General features: G+C 43.9%; 1 protein-coding gene and 1 long non-coding RNA gene across 2 annotated transcripts; both read right to left on the bottom strand.

The window, feature by feature from the left end:
• Positions 1-1,382: 1,382 nt before the first annotated feature.
• Positions 1,383-10,232, bottom strand: LOC115202012 (uncharacterized). Its single transcript, XR_003879874.1, has 3 exons — positions 9,796-10,232; positions 9,651-9,694; positions 1,383-2,359 (listed from the first exon to the last, which is right to left on the bottom strand). It is a non-coding gene; the product is annotated as an uncharacterized LOC115202012 (long non-coding RNA).
• A 2,742-nt stretch (positions 10,233-12,974) lies between these two features.
• On the bottom strand, positions 12,975-20,083 carry LOC115202001 (cytoglobin-2). The gene is made up of 3 exons (XM_029765864.1): positions 19,744-20,083; positions 14,003-14,234; positions 12,975-13,915 (listed from the first exon to the last, which is right to left on the bottom strand). Exons 1-3 carry the CDS (start codon positions 19,884-19,886, stop codon positions 13,757-13,759), a joined length of 534 nt encoding a protein of 177 aa, XP_029621724.1. The 5' UTR covers positions 19,887-20,083; the 3' UTR covers positions 12,975-13,756.
• Between the last annotated feature and the right edge of the window lie 6,569 nt (positions 20,084-26,652).

A 26,652-nucleotide genomic window follows, 5' to 3' on the forward strand; every position in this document is an offset into this window, starting at 1 on the left:
AAACTTTGTTTTCATAGCATATAGCCTGTAGAAATTTTGTACAACATGGGCTTATATGAACACAATGTATTCCGCTCAAACTCTGAATGTCAGGGCTCTCATGAAGTGTTTGATTTGATTTTCAATTGCATTTGCATTGATGCCAGAGTGATTAGCAGGACAACAGAGCGCTGAGTACCAGGCCATTAACGACTGGCCGTTAGCAAGTTTGGTAGGCTGCTAATGACCATCAGCATGCAGTTTTGGAGAAGCCTATATACCTCAACAGTCACGTGGAATTTGACTGTGGTCATGATTCGTGACTGCCGGTGTGGTGGTTGGTTCAACGTAATTTCATTGAAATAGCATGTAAACAACGTTGATTCAACTAGAGTGTGTCTAGTGGGACAGTAACAGCCCTACTAACAACTTCCCCCCCCTGCCACCACTTCCCCAGCACTCAAAGGCCCTTTCAGATGTCTCCACTGCAGGCCTTACTCTGAGGAGGCTTGTAGAAGATGGAGGGACCTCTAACCACCACTTCACGTTTTTTGGGTTGTTCATGGTTGTTGTAACAGTGACTGTTCCATTTATCTCTAGTGGGTATTGCCATCCCTTTATAGTTTTGAGGGAGGTGGGGAGATCAGAGGTAATGAAAGTCTTCTATACGCTCTCCCAAAGTCTACATTTGCAAACTATTTCTTCAGGAGCATCTTGTTATTGTCATGAAACTGGTGTTATTAGTAAAGATAATATTGTGTTGCCTGTAACACCATAGGTGTTTTCGTTTGGCTTCTTCTTGTTTTTTGGGGGGGTTTTTTTACCCATTTTTCTCCCTAATTTTGTGGTATCTAATTGGTAGTTACAGTCTTTTCCCATCGATGCAACTCCCGTATGGACTCGGGAGAGGCGAAAATCGAGAGCCGTGCGTCTTCCAAAACACGACTCGTTTGGCTTCTTTATGGACCTTTTTTAAGGTCTTTCAATCAATTTGTGGGGTCATTTGCCAGTCTAATGATTTGATAGTAACCACTGTCATGTTGACGGCTGGTGAGATTGGAAGTAAATAACACAAGGCTGTTGTGTCAGCAGCAGAGCTATATTTACCTGCTCACGTTTGTGGATTAATACTGTGGAGTGGAATGATCACTGTTTTATCCTTATGAGGTCAGGTGACGTCATCCTGAGGCATCTGCTTAATTCTTGTTGTTTGGAGTGGTTAAAAAAACAAGCATGAACAGATTCAATATCTCAGACTGTATGTTACATGTTGAAGGGTCTCTTACAAGTGGTAATACAGTAATGGTCATCATGCATTACATACAATGCAACATTTGGGAGTAGGTATCCTACAACAAGGGAAAACTAAAACCAAGGCCATAAAAACATGTACAAACTAAATATATTTTTTCCAATCTCTTTATTTGATCAGGTGGGGAGAGCAAAGAACAGACATCATTTTTGCTTTAGAGAGAAGAAGCAGGTTGTAAGTTGACATGTCAAAGGAAAGTCGATTCTGTAACAAACCATCCTACCAGTAACCACCATCATCACCAAGCTCTGACTCAAGGCAGACGTTTACTAAGGTGACACCTAGCTGCTTTTAAAAATGTCAAGTAAAGTTGGAGCTGTGTTTTGAACATAGGCAGACTAGTAACACACCTCTTTCTGACTGTTGCTCCTTCAATGGGACCAATGGGATGCTAAAGGTTTAGGGGAAGAGGGGATTCACTTGCAGGCTTTCTTTCATCACATAGCAATGCATTGTGACTGGAGAGGGTTGACAGAGAGGTACAAAACAGATGCCTCTTTCCATTGCTCTTTAGATTGAGTAGCCATGGCACATACATCTTCACTACAAGACATTTATGTTCTCTGACATTTGGTCAAATATTTATGGGTTCAAGTGATTCATTTTAAACATATTGCTTATCCATAGCTCCTTGTTTCAGTCAAAAACAAGATTTAGGTCACTTTAGGAATGTGAAAGATTACCAAAAACAACCTACCATTTAAAGTGCATAATTTTAAAGTTCTGCCTCTTCTTTAAAAGCCATTATAATTTACTCAATGGACACAAATCTGTATAGCCCTATTTGCTCAAAGACAAAAAATGACAATCAAAGAAAACTACTGTTTTTTGAGGCACGGAGCACTTTCCAACAATTTTACATTGACCATTGGCCTACTTTACCTTAAGAAAACGTCCAACTCTACAAAACAAGAAACCCACAATAAACCAAGATGTTGTTCTGTAGATTCAGCTCCACCAAGATGTGATTGGTTGAGGTTTCATTCCCAGAAATGGAATTCTCCTGCCTCAAGAAGGAGGAGGGAGGCCTCCTGGGACTGTCCTCTGCTGAAATATCATTAGAGGGATCTGCAGGACAGATGGGGGATTGAAGATGTGATTAAAAAAAAGATCCTTGTTGTGCTGGCCACGCCCTGGCCTGTTATTAATTCCAGATGCTTTTCACATGGCAATGCACAGTCTCTGAACACTGGACAGACAATAGCTGCATCAATTCCAGATGACTGAGATGGAGCTGCTGCTGTTGTCTGTAACAAATCAATTTTGGGGTTTAGGTTATAGGATGTTGCCTGTCAAACTAGACTGGAAAATACCCAAAGCACAGGAGTTAACATGTTAGCAAGGAGCTTCAATCAGCAGTGGTATATTCAGAGGTGGAAAACTACTCAATTCTCATACCTGAGTAAAAGTAAAGATACCTTCGTAGAAAATGACTCACGTAAAAGTGAGACATCCAGTAAAATACTACTTGAGTAAAAGTCTAAAGGTATCTGGTTTTAAATGTACTTAAGTACAGTGGTGGAAAAAGTATACTTGTCATACTTGAGGAAAAGTAAAAATACATCAAATTCCTTATATTAAGCAAACCAGACGACACGATATCCTTATTATTATTATTTTTTGACAGCCAGAAGCACACTCCGCCACTCAGACATATTTTACAAACTAAGCATTTGTGTTTGGTGAGTCTGCCAGATCAGAGGCAGTAGGGATGACCAGGGACGTTCTCTTGATAAGTCTGTGAAATGGACCTTTTTCCTGTACCGTTAAGCATTCAAATTGTAACGAGTACATTTGGGTGTCAAGGAAAATGTATGGAGTAAAAAGTATACTATTTTCTTTAGGAATGTAGTGAAGTAAAAGTAAAAGTTGTCAAAAATATAAATAGTAAAGTAAAATACAGATACCCCAAAAAAACGACTTAAGTAGTACTTTAAAGTATTTTTACTTACTGTAAGTACTTTAGACCACTGGGTAAATTAGCCCTCGTGAAAAAGTACTACTGAATTATTACACAAAACCTATTTGTGCAGTAGTGACTATGTAGAGACTTGTAAGGATTGTGTAGATTATGCACTACTCAAGATACACAAGTAGTGTTTTGTTGTGTTCAGCTTGAAAACAGTAGTGATTACAGTAGTAATCAGGTAGAGCTTTTTACTACATGATGCATGTAATAAATATGTAGTCAAAATTCTACAGCTTTTCTACACAGGCTTTTCAATAGTAATCAGGTATAGTTTTTACTACTTGATATTAGTAGGAAATAAGTCATTTCAACACTATTGCCAGATTACACAGGCTTTTCGCAACCGCAGATGAAGGCAAAACAGGAAGTAGTTGGTTATTGTTGGGTAGCTACTGTTTTTGACAATTCCGAATGTAATCATCTTCCATCCTTCATCATCCTGTCTTTCATAGCCTTTATGCTGGCACCATCTGTAAGTTTAACTTTTGTTTATGTTTTCTGAATAGTTTCATGTTGTTGTTTAGCAGTTTATCTAACTTTTTACCACATCAAAAAGATTGCTAGCCAAAACGGTGTTGTGTTTAGCCTAGTTATTTGCTAGCCCCATTGGAATGTAGCTATGTAGCCTCTGTTTTTGTCATGCTAGCTAATAAGTACGCGTGTTTGTATGCAAATGTTTTTCTGTGTTGTCTTATATGACCTCTGATAGCAAATTATTGATAATGGCTTATATTTTGTTGTCTCTGGTGCTTGTCTTAATTTTCTAAAAGATTACGTAGTGGAGAAACGTGGCTGCAACAAAAAAGAGGATCTGAAGATAGTTAAAAACATCTTAAGGATCGGACCCTTTTTTTAAATTTTCACCTTAAATGACATACCCAAATCTAACTGCCTGTAGTTCAGGCCCTGAAGCAAGGATATGCATATTCTTGATAACATCTGAAAGGAAACACTTTGAAGTTTGTGGAAATGTGAAAGGAATATAGGAAAATATAACACATTAGATCTGGTACAATCATTTTTTAAATGCAAGAGAAAGGCAATAATGTATTATTCCATCCCAGGTGCAATTTAGAATTTGGCCACTAGATGGCAGCAGTGTATGCGCAAAGTTTTAGACTGATCCAATGAACCATTGGATTTATGTTACATTTTTGGATCAAGACTGCCCAAATGTGCCTAATTTGTTTATTAATAACTTTTCAAGTTCAAAACTGTGCACTCTCCTCAAACAATAGTGTGGTATTATTTCACTGTAAAAGCTACTGTAAATTGGACAGTGCAGTTAGATTAACAAGAATTTAAGCTTTCTGCCAATATCAGATATGTCTATGTCCTGAGAAATGTTCTTGTTACTTACAACCTCATGCTAATCCCCTTAACCTACGTTAGCTCAAAAATCCAATGGGGGACCCACCGATCCTGAAGAAGTCAAAGCTGAATGAAGACAAGGCCTCAAAGGGATTAACAAAAGTGTAAATATGTAATTTAATCAGTGGCGACCCGTCATTCAGGGCAGTTTTTGAGCACCACACTTTTAGGTAAAATAAATAAATATATATAGCATTTTTTGGGGGGGCTTGCCTGTTTTGCATATTATTTTGGCATTAATACGTGTTCCATATCAGTTTGCAAACAATGTAAAAAAAATATATACTGCTCAAAAAAATAAAGGGAACACTTAAACAACACATCCTAGATCTGAATGAAAGAAATCATCTTTTTAAATACTTTTTTCTTTACATAGTTGAATGTGCTGACAACAAAATCACACAAAAATAATCAATGGAAATCCAATTTATCAACCCATGGAGGTCTGGATTTGGAGTCACACTCAAAATTTAAGTGGAAAACCACACAACAGGCTGATCCAACTTTGATGTAATGTCCTTAAAACAAGTCAAAATGAGGCTCAGTAGTGTGTGTGGCCTCCACGTGCCTGTATGACCTCCTTACAACGCCTAGGCATGCTCCTGATGAGGTGGCGGATGGTCTCCTGAGGGATCTCCTCCCAGACCTGGACTAAAGCATCCGCCAACTCCTGGACAGTCTGTGGTGCAACGTGGCGTTGGTGGATGGAGCCAGACATGATGTCCCAGGTGTGCTCAATTGGATTCAGGTCTGGGGAACGGGCGGGCCAGTCCATAGCATCAATGCCTTCCTCTTGCAGGAACTGCTGACACACTCCAGCCACATGAGGTCTAGCATTGTCTTGCATTAGGAGGAACCCAGGGCCAACCGCACCAGCATATGGTCTCACAAGGGGTCTGAGGATCTCATCTCGGTACCTAATGGCAGTCAGGCTACCTCTGGCGAGCACATGGAGGGCTGTGCGGCCCCCCAAAGAAATGCCACCCCACACCATGACTGACCCACCGCCAAACCGGTCATGCTGGAGGATGTTGCAGGCAGCAGAACGTTCTCCACGGCGTCTCCAGACTCTGTCACGTCTGTCACGTGCTCAGTGTGAACCTGCTTTCATCTGTGAAGAGCACAGGGCGCCAGTGGCGAATTTGCCAATCTTGGTGTTCTCTGGCAAATGCCAAACGTCCTGCACGGTGTTGGGCTGTAAGCACAACCCCCACCTGTGGACGTCGGGCCCTCATACCACCCTCATGGAGTCTGTTTCTGACCGTTTGAGCAGACACATGCACATTTGTGGCCTGCTGGAGGTCATTTTGCAGGGCTCTGGCAGTGCTCCTCCTGCTCCTCCTTGCACAAAGGCGGAGGTAGCGGTCCTGCTGCTGGGTTGTTGCCCTCCTATGGCCTCCTCCACGTCTCCTGATGTACTGGCCTGTCTCCTGGTAGCGCCTCCATGCTCTGGACACTACGCTGACAGACACAGCAAACCTTCTTGCCACAGCTCGCATTGATGTGCCATCCTGGATGAGCTGCACTACCTGAGCCACTTGTGTGGGTTGTAGACTCCGTCTCATGCTACCACTAGAGTGAAAGCACCACCAGCATTCAAAAGTGACCAAAACATCAGCCAGGAAGCATAGGAACTGAGAAGTGGTCTGTGGTCCCCACCTGCAGAACCACTCCTTTATTGGGGGTGTCTTGCTAATTGCCTATCATTTCCACCTGTTGTCTATTCCATTTGCAAAACAGCATGTGAAATTTATTGTCAATCAGTGTTGCTTCCTAAGTGGACAGTTTGATTTCACAGAAGTGTGATTGACTTGGAGTTACATTGTGTTGTTTAAGTGTTCCCTTTATTTTTTTGAGCAGTGTATATCATTGAGTTAATAAAGCCGCATACAAACAAGGTCTCTTTTTTGTTTTCTTGAGTAAGGTAGCTCCAAAATGCAGGTGTTTCAGCCTAGCTCAGTGCTCTCTGTGGTGGTGGGGCAAGCCAGCAGAAAATAGCATTGCACCGTGATTGGCTCAGTGTTCTGTCACTCATGGGGACACTACATCACTGCCAAGTCTAAGGGTAGAGCTAGAAAATTCTAGCCCCTTGGGTGCTACCATAGAGTTACATTAAAAGTGCCCATCCAAGAAGGCTCAAGGTCATTGGCCACAGATAAAGTAGCTTTGATTGGACTGATCATGTCAACATCATACTTCCAAAATCTTAGCTAGCAGTCATCATTATGGATCAAGTCGACAATCTACTGGCAAATCCTTTTTAATTCTTGTCATATGAAGATAAATAATAAAGATAAAACGTATCAGTGCTCATCGGCCATTGGACATAAACATTACACAACAAGTTGGAAATCAGGAATTCAACAATGAGTGGTTTGGAAAGAATCCGTGACAGTGGCTAACTGCAAGCATTGCAAAGCAATCACTAGTGGAGTAGCTCTGTGGTCCCAGAACTTGTTCTCAACTGGCCTATTTGATTAAATAAAGGTGAAATAAAAAAATAAATAAATGAAATCTGGGATTAAGGGTCTCTTTTCCAAGTTTAAAATGATAAACATTCAACCTTGGCCATGCTGTCAATGAAGCATGATTTGTGCCGCGCTCAAAACAACTGTTAACTCAGAACTGCGAAAACGTGACTTCAGTGAGTTCAAGACAACTGGGAAGTCAGGAATTAACGAGCTCCGACTGGGAAAATAAGTCATCCAACTCGGAATTGTAAATCCGGCCTTTTTCTAGAGCTATGACCTGAAGATCAATGATGTCATCATGATTCAGCCTTGTTTTTACAGAGTTCCCAGTTGTTTTGAAAGCACCATAAATCCAGAGAATGCCAGACTTTGATGACAGAATTTTCCCACGATGAACCGCCGTGCCACCTTCCTGTTCAAGTGAGCACAACACAACAAGGTGAGCCCAAAAGGTATTGTATGCTGCTGCGTAAATTATGTAATATGCCAGGGAGATATGTATACTGTAGCTAAGAAAGTAATACTCAGTGTATGTTGTATAGTAAGATGTTAGTAGCCCATGTGCCTCACCCTAATAATTTGGTCTATTTACCCCTCTTAATTTATTCTACTGTTCTGGCTTGGTGGTGCACATGTAGCCTATAACCTGTTTTAGAGAGATGTAATCATTGAATAGTGTAAGAGCTTTCATTGTCTGCTTATATGCCCCCTTAACTTATCCTACGGTTCTGACTTGGTGTACAGGGAGAACACTGTAAGAAAGGCCCATGTTCTGAATTCTGTCGCTGTACATTTCAAAAGTGCTAAACAAATAGTTATATTGACTAGGTCCGTCCTAGCTCGCTCATTAATGTCTTAATCAAAATTACGGATTGCCTCTAATCCGCTTGTCGTCCCCTTATGCCATAGTTTGTACATCTTAATTGTCATTAGAAACCACATTTGGAAGTCAGCCATATCAGCTATGTTTTTCTAAAAGGCAGTAAATGAGGCTGAATGAACTGTTTCACTGCGAGACAAGGCTCCGCTGATAGCCAGGTGGAGCAGTGGTAAGATGTTGGGACTGCTGTTGGGACAGCTTTATGTAGGCCGTTTGTGGGCACCGTTTGCTACAGTGCAATTAATGTATTGTTTAGTGTTGTGTTGTGTAATGGTTTGCTGTCATGTATCCCACTTTTTTTGCCCCACCAAGCTTTACATGCTAAAATCGCCACTGAATTTAACATGTAATTCATTTTATTTAAAAAATGAAATTATGTTTGTGAAAGCTTATTATCTCTTGTTTGATGAAATAACTTCAGTCAGAAACTTGAGGAAATAACATGTGCACTAGTCTAGTAGTGACACAGTAGTCAAACAAGATGTCAATAGTGATTTTTAATAGTAGTATATGTGTCCGTTTTCAATAGTAATTCAAAATGGTTTATGTAAGAAATGAAAAAGGATCAGGAGCAATTCACTAGTGATCAGTAGTGACATAACACTTCACACACAAATGGCAGTAGTTATTCAATAGGGATTGAGTAGGCATACAGCAGTAATGTGAAGGCATTACATAGTTATTCATAGTGAACATGTAGGAATTGTGTCGGTATGTGTAGGTATTAAGGATCGGACCCTTTTTTTACATTTTCTCCTAAAATGGCATACACAAATCTAACTACCTGTAGCTCAGACCCTGAAGCAAGGGTATGCATATTCTTGGTACCATTTGAAAGGAAATATTTTGAAGTTTGTGGAAATGTGAAAGGAATGTAGGAGAATATAACACAAGAGATCTGGTACAAGATAATACAAAGAAAAAACAACCGTTCTTTTGTATTTTTTTGTACCATCATCTTTGAAATGCAAGAGAAAGGCAATAATGTATTATTCTAGCCCAGGTGCAATTTACATTTTGGCCACTAGATGGCAGCAGTGTATGTGCAAAGTTTTAGACTGATCCAATAAACCATTGTATTTCTGTTAACATGTTTGTATCAAGACTGCCCAAATGTGCCTAATTTGTTTATTAATAATTTTTCATGTTCAAAATAAATTGTGCACTCTCCTCAAACAATAGCATGGTATTATTTCACTGTAATAGCTACTGTAAATTGGACAGTGCAGTTAGATTAACAAGAATGTAAGCTTTCTGCCAATATCAGATATGTCTATGTCCTGGGAAATTTTCTTGTTACTTACAACCTCATGCTAATCGCATTAGCCTACGTTAGCTCAACCGTCCTTTGGAAGGGACACTGATCCCAAAGAAGTTTAAGTAGCAGATACCCAAAAGCTCAGTAGTCATCAAGGAAGAATTATATATTGACTTGAATAGGAAATATGTAGTGTTCACCAGTAGTGAAACGTCTCAATGTATCACTCATTACTAGTTAATTACTACACAAATCAATACTGGTTAACTACACATCTCAATAGCAATCAAGTAGTAAAACCAGTAGGTTTTGTGTAGATCTCAGGTAGTAGTAATGAGTAGTAATTCAGTAGTATTCCATTTCTGGTGTTTAAGTTTGAGACATAGAATGCAGCCATTGAGAGAACTCACCAGATGTGTAGCCATCAAGGTGAAGACCTGTCTTCAGTTCGTGTCTGGAAGAAAAGAGAGAAAAGAGGGTGCATAAAAGCTTACATGCGGGGGGGCATTAATCATTTAGGGAGATATCATGCTATGAATAAATGAATAAACTCACGTCTCTTCATTTGAAAAGACCCGCCTCAGATCTGAGAGCTTCTACGCACAGGTTGGGTGAAAGTTCACACTAATACAATAAAGCCTATTTCATTCATCCTGAGTCTTTTGTGTGTGTCCCTTCATTGACCCAAATTTATGAGGCCCTGCACGACTCCATTGAACTGGTAGGCTTGGGGAGGTAATGCATTTATAATAACCTTCCACAGAGCTGATGGATTGTTGTTCTGCCACTAAATCATTTAGTGGGAGCAGCGTAGTGGTGAGTACTTGAAAGCTAAATGTGGAACGGGCATACATCTTCTCACTTCATGCATCTCTACTTCTGCCACATGTTCCATTTTCCCTCCCTCTCTCTTCCCCTCCTCCTCTTGCATTCATTTCCACATCTTGAAATATCAGACAGCATTCAGTTCTCTAGGCTACTTGTTATTTTACTTTTATGTACCATGTAGACTGTAGACTAGAGCTACATCTGCTGTGAGGGTTGTTATTTCTTAGGGTCCACTCCATTGCTCTTCATGTAGGGCACCTCATTGGCATCATCAACATTGTGCCTGAAATGGGAGATGAGGGACATTCATCAATTCAGTATTGTTGATGTTAGCACATATTGAAGCTTCATTACAATTCTTTACTTGTCAGTAAGACTGATAAAACTATGAATCCTAATTTGATATAATCAGATAATGAATATGTGTCCATGCTTTTGAGCTTGATATGTTGCTGCAGCCACATGACATTATGTGCTGTTGCCGTGTGAGTGTAACGGTTGTCCAAAGGAGTAGACCAAGGTGCAGCGTGGTAAGTGTTCATCTTTATATTTATTTTAAATCAGAACACTTAAACAAAATAATAAACAATGATAAACGACCGTCACGTCTTGCAGGCTATACTGAGCAGTACAAAAATAAGATCCCACAACTCAAGGAGGGAAAGGGGCTGCCTAAGTATGGTTCCCAATCAGAGACAACGATAGGCAGCTGCCTCTGATTGGAAACCATACCTGGCCAAAACATAGAAATATAAACCATAGAATGCCCACCCCACACCCTGACCTAACAAAATAGAGAAATAAACCGTTTCTCTCAGGTCAGAGCGTGACAGTGAGTGGTCATGCAGGGCCAGGGGGGCTGAGAGGATTGCACTTAGAGTCAATTAGCAGCCCTCTGATCAAGAGCTCAGATGCATTTTTCTTTATTCATCCCTACATTAGATGCAATTTTGTTAATTTATAGTCACTCTGTCCGGGACACTCAAATTAGTATGATATGTTGCGTTTTGTGTGGTTACATAAGACAGAAGGTTATTTAAGGAGGGAGGTATAACATGAACGTCTACCAACCCAAAGGTTGCGTGTTCAAATTTCATCATGGGCAACTTTAGCATTTTAGCTAATTAACAACTTTGCAACTACTTAGCACCACAAATTAATACATACCATACCAAACGCAGCATATCATACTAATGTGAGTGTCAAAGATTTTTGTTTACTATGTTACGTCTACCCCTGAGTCCAGGTTGCAGCCGCAGCTCAAACCTGGAAACTTTCCACTTGATGTTAGATCAAGATTGTGTATTATTTGAGGAAGACAAGCCATGACTTTCAGGACAGTTTCAGTGATATAGCATAACTTATCTAGCATTTAGATGATTGCCCCTTAGAGTAATCACATTATGATCAATGTTTGATTTCATGTTTGATTGGTAATTAGATATCTGTTCAAATAATTAACATTCAGTGCTATTGAGACATTTGCTGTAATTTTCTATGAAGGGCATGAGAACACTTACAAACAGTACACAAATCCCATGAGAGAATTCCATGGCAGTATCAAAATACACTACCGTTAACAGTTCTGATGCACTGTGTGACATAACACCGTGATGCAATAGGTAACCAAAAACAATAAAAAATAGATAAATATCGAACCAACCAAGATACATTTCACAGAATCTGTCAACCTTGCCTGTACATGTGACCAGATACATGTGGCTCTGTGTATTATCAACTAGGTTTTCCCTCAAGAAGTGAACGTGACCAGAGCAAGAGGCATAGGATGAGAAAGAGTAAAAACAAGAGTACTTACGGTTCGACTCGGTTTGAGAACTTTCTGTATAGGATGACAGCAATAGTGGTGAGGACCATCGTAGTGGTGCACATGGTCCTATCACATGTATCCCGTCTTGGGACTGCAGCTGGGTTAGAACACGGACTATTCCTCCCATTGAGGGAGAGTAGAATGATTCCTGTGGCTCTCAAGCTAGTGGCAAGATTAGCCTATGGGATTAGCTCAGATCAGGGGAAGGCCTTGTTGCAGGGGCAGGAGGTAAACAGAAAGTAGTGTTTGTGGTCTGAGCTCAACCTTTTAATCCTCCATCGCCACTAGTGTAGCTTTACAGGGGCACTATGTGCTGTGGCCATTCATGTGGTCTGGGTTGAACTAGCGCTGCAGGGCTGTCATGGACCCTGATTTTGCTGTAGTAGCATACTCTCATGCTTAAAGTCATAATGAGTGTTTTGTCTTTATTGTGTAATGTCTCAGGGCTTTGATAGAGTAGAGCGTGTAGCCTATATTGTAGGCTACTAGGCTTATTGAGTTTACTTGAACTTGATCTTGTGTAAAATCATTTATGTAATGAAAACCTAGATTAAGCCTTCATCTTGGGGACAGCATAGCTGTCTTAATGTTTGTGTGTGTTCATGTTCATGTCATTGTTTTCAGTATCAGATTCGGCATATATGTAAATAACATATCACTAGTAGTTCTATTGCACCTTCATAGAAGTCATTAAGTAATCCAGACTCATTATAGTAATGTATTGTTACTGCACCTTCTATTCTGTAATGATATCTATATACAGTAGGTTGGTATGGGGGAGCACATACGGTACACAAGTCTTTATTGATGCTGGTGTGAAAGGCAACATGTGCACTTGTGTTCCCACAACAATCAATAATGTGCAGGGAGAGGTGGCTGGATTCAGAACTGAGCAACACTCTCTCTGAGTGTCTCGTGACATGGGAGGTATAAATACCTTTAGGCCTCCTGCTAATCCACCTATCGTTAGGACTGCTGACTCACAGGGAGTAGGCCACAGCAGGAGGAAAGAGAGTGCTAATACCTCACAGTGAAAAACAAGGGAATAAGAATAATATGCATGTCATGATTTCCATTATAGATATCGTAATTGTTTTGGTTTATTATGTTATTATGCAGATACAGGCATTGATAAAAAACATTAACATTGCTTAAATGTGGACACCACACCTCACAAGTTATTTCTCATTTTGTGAGACAGTGAAGTGGATCTGATTCTGAAGGGTGACTGATTCTGAAATACAATATACTGCCCAGGAAACACCAGCAAAGCATCGCATGAAATGAACAAAGGTCTTGATGTCAGTGTCAGGAATAAAGAAAGGCACAACCCAGGTTAACAACTGAGGGATTAGCAAAAGACCTACTCTCCCCTGTATGTATCTGTTTTTGGTGTAAAGATAAAAACATGTGTATGAGAGTGTACGTTTAGACTGTCTCTATGACATAATACAGTTCTTATGTCTGCCAATCCTCAATCTTCAACATAATCTCATGGCAATGTAACTGGAGACATCCAATATTCTATCAGTCTGTGTAGGGTTTATGCTCTACCTCAAACATAAATGCATACACACATATGGCCATTCACACACATTCCAACCAAAGTCAGCACAAACCACCACCCCATCATTCATAAGAGAGTCCATCAGAAGAACACACCCCACAGTGGGGCATGGGAAAGATACATGGAGGGAGCCATGATAATACATAGGAAGATTCTATGAGCTCTGGAAAGATACATTTCTTCCCTTGAATGGTCAGACGTAGATTGTCGTCCTCCTAAGCCAAGGCCCAGTAGCAGTCAGTCTCCGGGAGTCCACAGCAGTCACTGACGGTAGACCCAGACAGACAGATGGTTCACACAGCAGAGCTGGAGGCCCAGCCCACCTCCTCATACACGCCTTTCACGTGCCAGTAGACGGCATCCAGCAGTTTGGTCCACGCCACTGCCACCTCTGGAGTGATGTAATCAGGAAAGTCTTCAACCAGCACCTCCAGAATCACCCCACACAGGATCTGAGAAAGAGAGAGAGGGAAATGGAATGCTTTGGTGTGCCTGTGGATAATAGTTATGTGAAAACATGTTGCCTGGTTCTTCCTCACCTTGAAGTAGACAGGCTCCACCTTGTGTCTGAGTGCATGGGCCTTGCCCAGCAGCTTCAGAACAGACACCATCTTGTCCTCGTCATGGAGGTTCTCCACCAGGGTGTTGATGGCATTCATCACCCTGCGTGAGTGCTTCCTGAGCTGGGCACTCCTCTCCAGCTCCTCAGGGTCTTCCACCTGTTGGAACTGGCTAAAGTACTGCTTGGAGGAGGGGAAGTTCACAAAGAGCCTGGAGAAGAAAGGAGGTGCATTACTTGGCCCAGTGAGATATTATAAGTGAACATAGTTGAAGCGTGTTGACACAGCTGCGGAGCATGTTTTCCCTTTTAATGTTTAACCACTTTCCAGGTTCTGTACAGGTTATGCTTCATTTACTCAACCATGGCCTGAGCACAAGCATGTGCTATTCAAATACAAGATAACTGTGTTTGTAAAAACATACATTTCTTCCAGCTGATAAGGCAGAGAAATGTTTGTCAGTTAACAAAAAAACTGAGTGAAGAAAAAAACAAGCACAATTATATCATGTACCACAATGTAGAGCAAGGCATTGGTAAGAATCTATACAGTATCACACCCAGCCTGTCATCATGCTACAGGTCTGTGTACATCCTGGCGTTTCGGTGGCTACTGCTATGTTCTCCTGAGTCTAGGAGGCCTGTTGGTCCAGGTGATTGATTTATTTGGAAAAAGATGCACTGGGTACAACCCAGGCGATAACACGGTATAACAATTCCACTTGTTTCCAATGTGGTCCCTGATGTCTGGTCTCAGTGGCTGACAGTGACTGTATACAAGCTGTACAGCTCTCCCCTAAAACTCACAAAGCTGGTGTTTCATCATCTCCATGTCTGGCCATAGGATTAGCAGACCAACAGTGAAGTGCGCTAATGAAATTGAGATGGTTAGTTGGTTGCTTGTGTAATTACACACTGAAATAAACGGTCAGAATGGCTGTGTGTACTCAGGCAGCAGTGACTTCATCTGCTGCTTCCCTCTCACTGTGTTACTGTCGGGGTTGGAGACAATTAGCTCTACATCATAGGGATATACCATATGGTTGGTTTGGACGGATGCACCTACACCCACACTCATGTTCAACATTGGTGTGCGACAGTATTTGTGTATTCCTGTCAGCTCTTGTAAACACCCAAACAATGTATTAGGATAAGACAAATTCCTTACGTACCACCCATCAAATTCTCTACCATATAAAAACAGAATAACTCCAATGATGATATAGGCTTTCTTTGTGTAATAAACTGGTTTGAACACTGGAGACCACATTGTGAAAGAGAATAGTATTGAGCAATAAACTACAGCCTACGGTGACCAGGACAGATACACACAGACAGCTGTATTGTATCTGTTCCAGATGTCCCATACCTCTATCCTTTTAAAACCCATAACAGAAAATGGAACCTTTATGGGGAAGCCATTGTGTTTCGATGAAAGCACATGGCTTCCTGTCACATCCTGACCAGTAAAGAGGTTATTTGTTATTGTAGTTTGGTCAGGACGTGGCAGGGGGTGTTTGTTTCATGTGTTTCGGGGTTTGTTGGGCAATGTTCTATGTTAGTATATTTCTATGTTCGTTCTAGTCTTTCTATTTCTATGTTTAGTTTATTGGGTTGACCTTCAATTGGAGGCAGCTGTTCCTCGTTGCCTCTAATTGAAGGTCCTATTTAGTAGGGGTGTTTTTTCATGGGTTTTTGTGGGTAGTTGTTCCGTATGTAAGCTGTGTCCTTACAGGACTGTTTTTTGTCGTTGTTTTTGTTTAAGTGTTTATTTTTGTTTTCTTCGTAAATAAAGAAGATGAATATTCACATTCCCGTTGCGCCTTGGTCCCATCTTTACGATGAACATGACACTTCCACTACCTTCACCTGTGAAATCAAGTGTTGGGAGGAAGCAGACAAGGAAGACAGAGGACAGGGTCTCATTCTCTTCTGCTTAAAGTGGAGGGTCTATGCAATGACATTCAATTGTAAAGCCAGATCCTCTGTTTCACTCATAAGTAGTGAAGACAGTGGTGTTTAATCTCTCCCTTGACCTATGGTGGCTGCATATAAATAGCCTCATTAGTGTTTTATAATCATCAGCCTGTTAATCCTACTCTGGGATAGGGCTCATTCCTGAGATAGTTGCATGGCTGTTCTAAAAGTGACATACTTGCCCTGAGTGGAAATTGTATAGGTATTTGATAAATGCAAATGCAACTACATATGGATACCCTGGATTGTGTTACAATGAGATGCATCACTGATACAACACTTTCAGAGAGCTATGGGTATTTCACATTGGATATTTTAGTTATTTAGAGAGCTAAATTAACCAAGCATAGTTTTTAGTATTAAACTGACAGAGAGAGAGAGAGCAGTTGAGGTTTGAGGTTTGACATTATACTTGAACATGCCTTCAAATCTCCAAAGATGCCAAAGATTTTAAAGACCCCTTGACAGCTAAAGTTTGCTCCTTGTAGGTGCTCCATGTCACCATGTAATACTACAGGCATTTGGAATGCCTCAGAGCAATTTGAGGCTTAAGATGTTTTAAGTACCGGTATTCAAGTATTGCATCAAATGAAAGCATTGCAATTTATGACCAAGATTATGTCCTTTTAACTATTTAACTAACTATTTATCAGTTTTATGTCTTGGGGTGGAAGCTGTTCAGGGTCCTGCTGGTTCCAGAATTGGTGCATTGGTACCACTTGTCGTGCGGTAGCAGAGAGAACAGTCTATGACTTCGGTGGCTGGAGTCTTAGACAATTTTTATGGCCTTCCTTTGACACAGCCTAGTGTAGAGGTACTGGATGACAGGGAGCTCGGCACCAGTGATGTACTTGGCTGTCCGCACTACCCTACTGTAGTGCTTTGCGGTCGGATGCCAAGTAGTTGCCATACCAAGTGGTGTGCAGCCAGTCAAGATGCTCTCAATGGTGTGACGTCGGCAAACTTAATGATGGTGTTAGAGTCGTGCACAGCCACGCAGTCATGGGTGAACAAGAATTACAGGAGGGGACTAAGCACTCAACCCTGAGGGTCCCTGTGTTGCGAGTCAGTGTGGCAGATGTGTTGTTGCCTGCCCTCGCCACCTGGGGATGTCCCGGCAGGAAGTCAAGGATCCAGTTGCAGAGGTAGGTGTTCAGTCCCAGGGTCCTCAGCTTAGTGATGAGCTTGGAGGGAACTATGGTATTGAACGCTGAGCTATAGTAAATGAACAGCATTCTAACGTAGGTGTTCCTTTTGTCCAAGTGGGAAAGGGCAATAGAGGTTGCGTCATCTGTGGATCTGTTGGGGAGGTATGCGAATTTGAGTCAGTCCAGGGTGTCTGGGATGATGGTTTGGATGTGAGCCATGACTAGCCTTTCAATGCATTTCATGTCTACAGATGTGAATGCTAGTCATTTACACAGGTTACCTTGGCATTCTTGTGCACAGGGACTGTGGTGGTCTGCTTGAAACATTTAGGTATTACAGACTGTTTCAGGGAGAGGTTCAAAATGTCAGTGAAGACACTTGCCAGCTAGTCAGCGCTTGCAATGAGTACACGTCCTGGTAATCCGTCTTGCGGCCTTGTGAATGTTAACCTGTTTAAAGTTTTTACTCAAATCGGCTACGGAGAGAGTGATCACACTGTCGTCTGGAACAGCTGGTGCTCTCAGGCATGGTTCAGTGATGCTTGCCTTGAAGCAAGCAGTGAAGGCATTTAGCTCATCTGGTGGGCTTGCGTCACTGGGCAGCTCGTGGCTGGGTTTCCCTTTGTAATCAGTGATAGTTTGCAAATCCTGCCACCTCCGACGAGCAACAGAGCCGGTGTAGTAGGATTCTTAGTCCTGTAAGCGACAGCTGTAGCCTTTAGCTCAGTGCGGATATTGCCTGTAATCCAGAGACTGATGTGGTAAACTCCTCAATGTCATCGGATGAGTCCTGGAACATATTCCAGTCTGTGCTAGTGAAACAGTTCTGTAGCTTTGAAAAAGAAAAATTATAATAAAGACCTGCTGGTAGAAATGAGGTAAGACGGATTTCAGTTTTCCTGCATCAAAATAACCAGCCACTAGGAGCCTCTGGATGTGCATTTTCTAGTTTGCTTATGGCCCTATATAGCTCGTTGAGTGCGGTCTTAGTGCCAGCATCGGTTTGTGGTGGTAAATAGAAGTCTACGAAAAATATAAATGAAAACTCTCTTGGTACATAGTTATTGACTCGTGAGGGGCAATGCTGTCTCATGGTGCAAACATCACCACTACAAAGGCCTTGCTCATCACAACTGGTCACAGAGGTTAGCTACTGCTTGTCTGCTGTAATATATGTACAGTAAGTCATGGATGGTAGTATACCCAAAGCTATCTGCCTTTTAATGGTTTGATACAGTATAATGACCTCCTGTCCACTATGTACTGATGAATGGAGGGAGTGTCCCTGATCACTGATCTTCACGGACCTCAATGAGGGATTAGACAGAGACATCCCTGTGAGGGTTCAGTGAGTCAGGTCAGAAATCCCTGGTCTGCAGATATGTGAAACATGATCTGCCCTCAGAGAGGGAGCACCTGCAGAGCCAAATATGTCAGATTGGAATAAGCAGCTGTGACGAACGTCGTAGAGAGGAGATCAAGGTGCAGCGTGGTAAGTGCTCATAGTAATGTTTATTATAACTCAGAACACTAAATCAAAACAACAATCAAAGGAAAACGAAGGTCACGTTCTGCAGGCTTTACTGAGCTGTACAAAAACAAGATCCCACACTGAAGGAGGGAAATAAGGCTGCCTAAGTATGATTCCCAATCAGAGACAACGATAGACAGCTGCCTCTGATTGGAAACTATACTCAGCCAAAACAAAGAAATACAATGACATAGAATGCCCACCCCATATCACACCCTGACCTAACCAAACAGAGAAAAACGGCTCTCTCAGGTCAGGGCGTGACAGCAGCAAGATGGATTGAGCTGCACGCTTTCCCCTCTGATTCTGCCAACTGATAGGAAGGGAGCCAATTTCAGATGCAATAGCTCAGATATGAGTGATGGCGCTCTCTCTAACAGACTGAGAGCATGCAAGTCAATCGTCATGTTACAATCTTCACACGTTGTTAAAATAACTTTCAGTTCCCTTCACTTATAGTGGGGCTCACGCAAGGGTCATGGAGAGATTGTAATCTAGGTTGCAAGAACATTGTTATTTATTACACCCAACTATTGCAACACGATTTGGTAAAACAACCATTGAGCAAGATAAGGAGCCACGTGCAATTGCCATGTTGGCAATGTAATAATTAAGGAGAAGCAAACTTTAGCCTGGTTCTAAAATCAGCCTTGGTTGAGGCCCTGAACATCCCTATGATAACAAGATGCTGCTGAGAGTTTTGCTCCCTGTGTTGGCAGAAGTTGTTGCCACTGGTCAGGGGACTGCAATCACCAGCTCTGTTTGTGTGTGTGTGTGTGTGTGTGTGTGTGTGTGTGTGTGTGTGTGTGTGTGTGTGTGTGTGTGTGTGTGTGTGTGTGTGTGTGTGTGTGTGTGTGTGTGTTTGTGTGTTCAGCAAGAACAATATGTGTGTGCTGTGTTGAAACAGTTAGCATTCAGTAAGTTACAGCTCTTCTGTCATCAGCCCTCCACAACTCCCCAAATGGAAATGGGTGCACCTAGGCAAGTTGATCAGTGTCTTTAGGCGGACAATTTCAAGATGTTATAGGCAAGAAACAAGGGAAAGAGAGTATAGGTAAAGTTTACCTGATGAGAATGGCCACTCCGACATCATCACAGTTCTGGTAGACTGTGGCCCAGGTGTCCTTGATCATCTCTCTCTCTGAGTCACAGAGTGGGTCTAGGCGCTCCAGGCGATCTGCCTGTATCTCTCCCTGCTGTCTCTCCATCCAGGAGTCTATAGTGCTGCAGGAGTGGTGTGTTGAAGACAGGTGATAAGATCCCCAAGAACACAACTCCCACCCAGTTCCCTTTGTTTAGTCTCTCTCGTTCAAACAATCCCCTTTTTATTACCCTTCTCTTGCTGAGAGACCCTCTGTCCCCTCTCAACCTTTTCTGAGTGAGTGAATGAGGAACACTAAAAAGCAAGAGGAAGAGAGCGCACACAGAGTGAGGAGGAGCCACACACCTCTCTCTCTCCCCCCTCTCTCTTTCTCTCCCCCCAATTTGGTACTTGCCTATTTTCTGTTTTTGTGTGTTCATCAAATCAAATTTTATTGGTCACATACACATGTTCAGCAGATGTTATTGTGGGTGTAGCAAAATGCTTCGTGTGTGTGTATGGGAGGGGATATTGAGAGGAAAAGCATTCAGATTTTAAGAGTAATGTGAAAAACCGTTAACAGCTATAGGGCATTGTGAAAATGATCTGCATTAGACAAAATGTTATGTTTGCTCTCATATGAACACAGATAAAGGGCATTGCTCAAAAGATTAAGGTATGCTAGAAATGGAGAAGTCTTTTGTTGGTTTAGTTTTCCTCCATAAAAAAGGAAAGATCATATCAGTAACTAGAATTTTATTTCTGTTGTCCACAGGTACACTCCCTGAAGTATCAAGTTGCACATTTACAAAGTTCCCTTTGTTTACACAGTAGCTCTCGTTCAAACAATCCCTTTTTTATTACCCTTCTCTTGCTGAGAGACTCTGTCCCCTCAACCTTTTGAGTGAGTGAATGAGAAACACACTAAAAAGCAAAAGGAAGAGAGCGCACACAGAGTGAGGAGCCACACACCTCTCTCCACCCAATTTGGTACTTGCCTATTTTCTGTTGGTGTGTTCATCAAATCAAATTTTATTGGTCACATACACATGTTCAGCAGATGCTATTGTGGGTGTAGCGAAATGCTTCGTGTGTGTGTATGTGAGGGGATATTGAGAGGAAAAGCATTCAGATTTTTCAAGAGTAATATGTTGTAACGGCTGTCTGAAGTAGTAGACCAAGGTGCAGTGTGGAATTTGTTCATCTTTTATTTTAGATGAAAAGGCACTTCAAAGAAAAACAGACGACAGCCAAACAGTCCTGTCAGGTATCCTAACACACTAAACAGAAAACATCTACCCACAAAACCCAAAGGAAAAACATGCTGCTTAAGTATGACTCCCAATCAGCAACAACGATGTACAGCTGTTCCTGATTGGGAGCCATACCCGGCAGAAACAAAGCAATCCCCAACATAGAAATACAGACATAGAATGCCCACCCAAATCACACCTTGACCAAACCTAAATAGAGACATAAAAAGGCTCTCAGGTCAGGGCGTGACAGTACCCCCCCCCCCCCAAAGGTGTGGACTCCGGCCGCAAAACCTGAACCTATAGGGGAGGGTCTGGGTGGGCATTTCTCCGCGGTGGAGGCTCTGGAGCTGGACGCAGACCCCACTCCACCACTGGCTCACCCCTCTTCACTGGCTCCCCTAGAGCGTGATCTCCTGCCGCCGACCACGGACTGGGGACCCTCGCAGCGGCCCCAGACTGGAGGGCAACTCTGGCTGCTCCGGACAGGCGGGCGGCTCCGGACCGGCGGGCGGCTCTGGCGGCTCCGGACCGGCGGGCAGCTCTGGCGGCTCCGGGCGCAGGCCTCACCAGGCTGGGGAGACATGCAGGAGGCCTGGCTCTGGGCGCAGGCACAGGACTACCAGGCTGGGGAGACATGCAGCAGGCCTGGTTCTGGGCGCAGGCACAGGATAGACTGGGTCCTGAAGACGCACTGAAGGTCTAGAGCGCACGGCCTGCACAACCCGTCCTGGCTCGATGCCCACTCTAGCATGGCACTTGCGGGGGGCTGGGATGTAGCGCACTGGGCTATGAGCGCGCACTGGAGACACCGGCGCTCTACCGCATAACACGGTGCCTGACCAGTACCACGCCGCTTCCGGTAAGCACGGGGAGTTGGCTCAGGTCTAACACCTGACTCCGCCAATCTCCCCGTGTGCCCCCCCCCCAAAGAACTTTTGGGGCTGCCTCTTCACCTCCACCTGCTGCCCCGGCAGGTTGTTGCATTGGTCAAATAGCTGTTCCCAAGTCCAGTCTATTCTTGCCTCCAATACTTCCAGCGGCCAGGATGCCATCTCCTCCCGAGCATGCTGCTTCCTCCACTCCTGGTGCTGCTCCCCTCCACGCTGCTTGGTCCGTTTTTGGTGGGTAGATCTGTAACGGATGTCTGAAGTAGTAGACCAAGGTGCAGCATGGAATTTGTTCATCTTTTATTTTAGATGAAAAAGGCACTTCACAAAGAAAAACAGACGACAGCCAAACAGTCCTGTCAGGTATCCTAACACACTAAACAGAAAACATCTACCCACAAAACCCAAAGGAAAAACATGCTGCTTAAGTATGACTCCCAATCAGCAACAACGATGTACAGCTGTTCCTGATTGGGAGCCATACCCGGCAGAAACAAAGCAATCCCCAACATAGAAATACAGACATAGAATGCCCACCCAAATCACACCCTGACCAAACCTAAATAGAGACATAAAAAGGCTCTCAGGTCAGGGCGTGACAGTACCCCCCCCCCAAAGGTGTGGACTCCGGCCGCAAAACCTGAACCTATAGGGGAGGGTCTGGGTGGGCATTTCTCCGCGGTGGAGGCTCTGGAGCTGGACGCAGACCCCACTCCACCACTGGCTCACCCCTCTTCACTGGCTCCCCTAGAGCGTGATCTCCTGCCGCCGACCACGGACTGGGGACCCTCGCAGCGGCCCCAGACTGGAGGGCAACTCTGGCTGCTCCGGACAGGCGGGCGGCTCCGGACCGGCGGGCGGCTCTGGCGGCTCCGGACCGGCGGGCAGCTCTGGCGGCTCCAGGCGCAGGCCTCACCAGGCTGGGGAGACATGCAGGAGGCCTGGCTCTGGGCGCAGGCACAGGACTACCAGGCTGGGGAGACATGCAGCAGGCCTGGTTCTGGGCGCAGGCACAGGATAGACTGGGTCCTGAAGACGCACTGAAGGTCTAGAGCGCACGGCCTGCACAACCCGTCCTGGCTCGATGCCCACTCTAGCATGGCACTTGCGGGGGGCTGGGATGTAGCGCACTGGGCTATGAGCGCGCACTGGAGACACCGGCGCTCTACCGCATAACACGGTGCCTGACCAGTACCACGCCGCTTCCGGTAAGCACGGGGAGTTGGCTCAGGTCTAACACCTGACTCCGCCAATCTCCCCGTGTGCCCCCCCCCCAAAGAACTTTTGGGGCTGCCTCTTCACCTCCACCTGCTGCCCCGGCAGGTTGTTGCATTGGTCAAATAACTGTTCCCAAGTCCAGTCTATTCTTGCCTCCAATACTTCCAGCGGCCAGGATGCCATCTCCTCCCGAGCATGCTGCTTCCTCCACTCCTGGTGCTGCTCCCCTCCACGCTGCTTGGTCCGTTTTTGGTGGGTAGATCTGTAACGGATGTCTGAAGTAGTAGACCAAGGTGCAGCATGGAATTTGTTCATCTTTTATTTTAGATGAAAAAGGCACTTCACAAAGAAAAACAGACGACAGCCAAACAGTCCTGTCAGGTATCCTAACACACTAAACAGAAAACATCTACCCACAAAACCCAAAGGAAAAACATGCTGCTTAAGTATGACTCCCAATCAGCAACAACGATGTACAGCTGTTCCTGATTGGGAGCCATACCCGGCAGAAACAAAGCAATCCCCAACATAGAAATACAGACATAGAATGCCCACCCAAATCACACCCTGACCAAACCTAAATAGAGACATAAAAAGGCTCTCAGGTCAGGGCGTGACAGTACCCCCCCCCCCCCCCCCCAAAGGTGCGGACTCCGGCCGCAAAACCTGAACCTATAGGGGAGGGTCTGGGTGGGCATTTCTCCGCGGTGGAGGCTCTGGAGCTGGACGCAGACCCCACTCCACCACTGGCTCACCCCTCTTCACTGGCTCCCCTAGAGCGTGATCTCCTGCCACCGACCACGGACTGGGGACCCTCGCAGCGGCCCCAGACTGGAGGGCAACTCTGGCTGCTCCGGACAGGCGGGCGGCTCCGGACCGGCGGGCGGCTCTGGCGGCTCCGGACCGGCGGGCAGCTCTGGCGGCTCCGGGCGCAGGCCTCACCAGGCTGGGGAGACATGCAGGAGGCCTGGCTCTGGGCGCAGGCACAGGACTACCAGGCTGGGGAGACATGCAGCAGGCCTGGTTCTGGGCGCAGGCACAGGATAGACTGGGTCCTGAAGACGCACTGAAGGTCTAGAGCGCACGGCCTGCACAACCCGTCCTGGCTCGATGCCCACTCTAGCATGGCACTTGCGGGGGGCTGAGATGTAGCGCACTGGGCTATGAGCGCGCACTGGAGACACCGGCGCTCTACCGCATAACACGGTGCCTGACCAGTACCACGCCGCTTCCGGTAAGCACGGGGAGTTGGCTCAGGTCTAACACCTGACTCCGCCAATCTCCCCGTGTGCCCCCCCCCCAAAGAACTTTTGGGGCTGCCTCTTCACCTCCACCTGCTGCCCCGGCAGGTTGTTGCATTGGTCAAATAGCTGTTCCCAAGTCCAGTCTATTCTTGCCTCCAATACTTCCAGCGGCCAGGATGCCATCTCCTCCCGAGCATGCTGTTTCCTCCACTCCTGGTGCTGCTCCCCTCCACGCTGCTTGGTCCGTTTTTGGTGGGTAGATCTGTAACGGCTGTCTGAAGTAGTAGACCAAGGTGCAGCATGGAATTTGTTCATCTTTTATTTTAGATGAAAAAGGCACTTCACAAAGAAAAACAGACGACAGCCAAACAGTCCTGTCAGGTATCCTAACACACTAAACAGAAAACATCTACCCACAAAACCCAAAAGAAAAACATGCTGCTTAAGTATGACTCCCAATCAGCAACAACGATGTACAGCTGTTCCTGATTGGGAGCCATACCCGGCAGAAACAAAGCAATCCCCAACATAGAAATACAGACATAGAATGCCCACCCAAATCACACCCTGACCAAACCTAAATAGAGACATAAAAAGGCTCTCTCAGGTCAGGGCGTGACATATGTGAAAAACAGTTAACAGCTTTAGGGCATTGTGAAAATGATCTGCATTAGACAAAATGTTATGTTTGCTCTCATATGAACACAGATAAAGGGCATTGCTCAAAAGATTAAGGTATGCTAGAAATGGAGAAGTCTTTTGTTGGTTTAGTTTTCCTCCATAAAAAAGGAAAGATCATATCAGTAACTAGAATTTAATTTCTGTTGTCCACAGGTACACTCCCTGAAGTATCAAGTTGCACATTTACAAACCTCGACATTTCATGGCTTGTTTACTGTTGGCAGTGTTATCTCCAGACATGTCTTGTTATGAGTTAAGTTTGATCCTCCTTTTTCTTTTGAGATTGTGCTTTGACATTGGTGTAGAAGTGACCTTATTATCTCACAATCTCCTTCTTTCCGTCCTTGTGGTTTGGTAATAATAGATACAGTAACAACAGAAGGGGTTGGGGACCTAATCAACGAGAGACTTGTGGATTGGATGTGTAAGCAGAAAGTAGGTTACATGGGAGTCAAGGAGTCAAACAAATCACTATCATATAAGGGTTACAAGCTTGAGCTGATACATGTTCAACACCTTGCTTTGTGAGGTCCAATTCCAGTAAGAGTTCTTCTAAACTTCTCCATCAAGGAAATCAATGTAACACATGAAAGATGTCCATAGAGAGGACAGTTTTTCACTTGTACTTTTTCATATGAGAGGGGTAGATGTTTTGCAAGATATAAACTTGAAAGAATTTGACATCTCAATAAAGTAGTGTGAACTTGAACATATAGCCAAGGATTAAGGGCAGGTTTGCTGGGTGTGGACGTTGTCTTGTCAATGAGAAATATATGGGGAATAGGTTAGTCAAGCGGTGAGCAGTGCAAGCTGGAGCATGTGCCACTGTGACTCTGTAATTGATATTGTGAATTTGATACACTGGACTGACTGTTCTCCACATGATGCTAATGATCTTCCAGAGTCTTCAGTAGGCTTTAGCTTACACTCACAAGACACGACTTGCAAACTGTTTCACATAAAAATATCTTTGTTACAGCACTGATCTTTCTCTTTATGTTCTGGCATATTAGTGTGTAGCCCAAACTGTTTGGATGCTACAGACAGAAGTTGGCAGATCGCCCAAAACGCTTGAGAACACTATTGTGTTCATGAGAGTCTTATCTTCCCATAGAGAGGTCCTAATTGTTTTCTAGGCCAAACCGTTTGGACGCTACAGACAATTTTGTGAGAAGACCGATTTTCGGGATATCTCAAGGTTCTGACAAACACCGCTCTAGCCTGGTCTCCTTCACCGCAGATGTGGAAGTGCGACATAGGCAAATGCGGTGGATTGAGACACATCCAATGAAAAAAAAAAATCAGATCTCTAGCTTAAACTGACAGCTTTTTACGTTTATTTATTTATTATTATGCTAATTAGATTTCCACAGGGGCGCTGACATCAACCTTAGGGGGTGACGGATTTTGATGGGCATTTTTTTTATTATGTTACTTAGATTAACGCAGGGGTCTGATTAAAACTTGACAGTTGTTGACCTCTTGAGGTTATTTTGAGCAATTGCAAGAAAAAAACAAATGAGCAGGAACCACCCACACACACACACAGACATCACAGGTGCTAAAATGTTTCCATGCTTATTTTATACATAGCCTAAAGGAAAACA

This window comes from Salmo trutta, chromosome 1, assembly GCF_901001165.1.
Source record: "Salmo trutta chromosome 1, fSalTru1.1, whole genome shotgun sequence".
NCBI lineage: Eukaryota > Metazoa > Chordata > Actinopteri > Salmoniformes > Salmonidae > Salmo > Salmo trutta.

What these genes read in the sequence shown, in the direction of transcription:
- LOC115202001 (XM_029765864.1), bottom strand. Translation starts at nt 19,886, where the DNA reads ATGGAGAGACAGCAGGGAGAGATACAGGCAGATCGCCTGGAGCGCCTA. An exon ending in GGAGTGGCCATTCTCATCAG is followed by an intron (nt 14,235 to 19,743) that starts GTAAACTTTACC and finishes TTTCTTCTCCAG; the next exon opens with GCTCTTTGTGAACTTCCCCT. An exon ending in TGGAGCCTGTCTACTTCAAG is followed by an intron (nt 13,916 to 14,002) that starts GTGAGGAAGAAC and finishes TCTCTTTCTCAG; the next exon opens with ATCCTGTGTGGGGTGATTCT.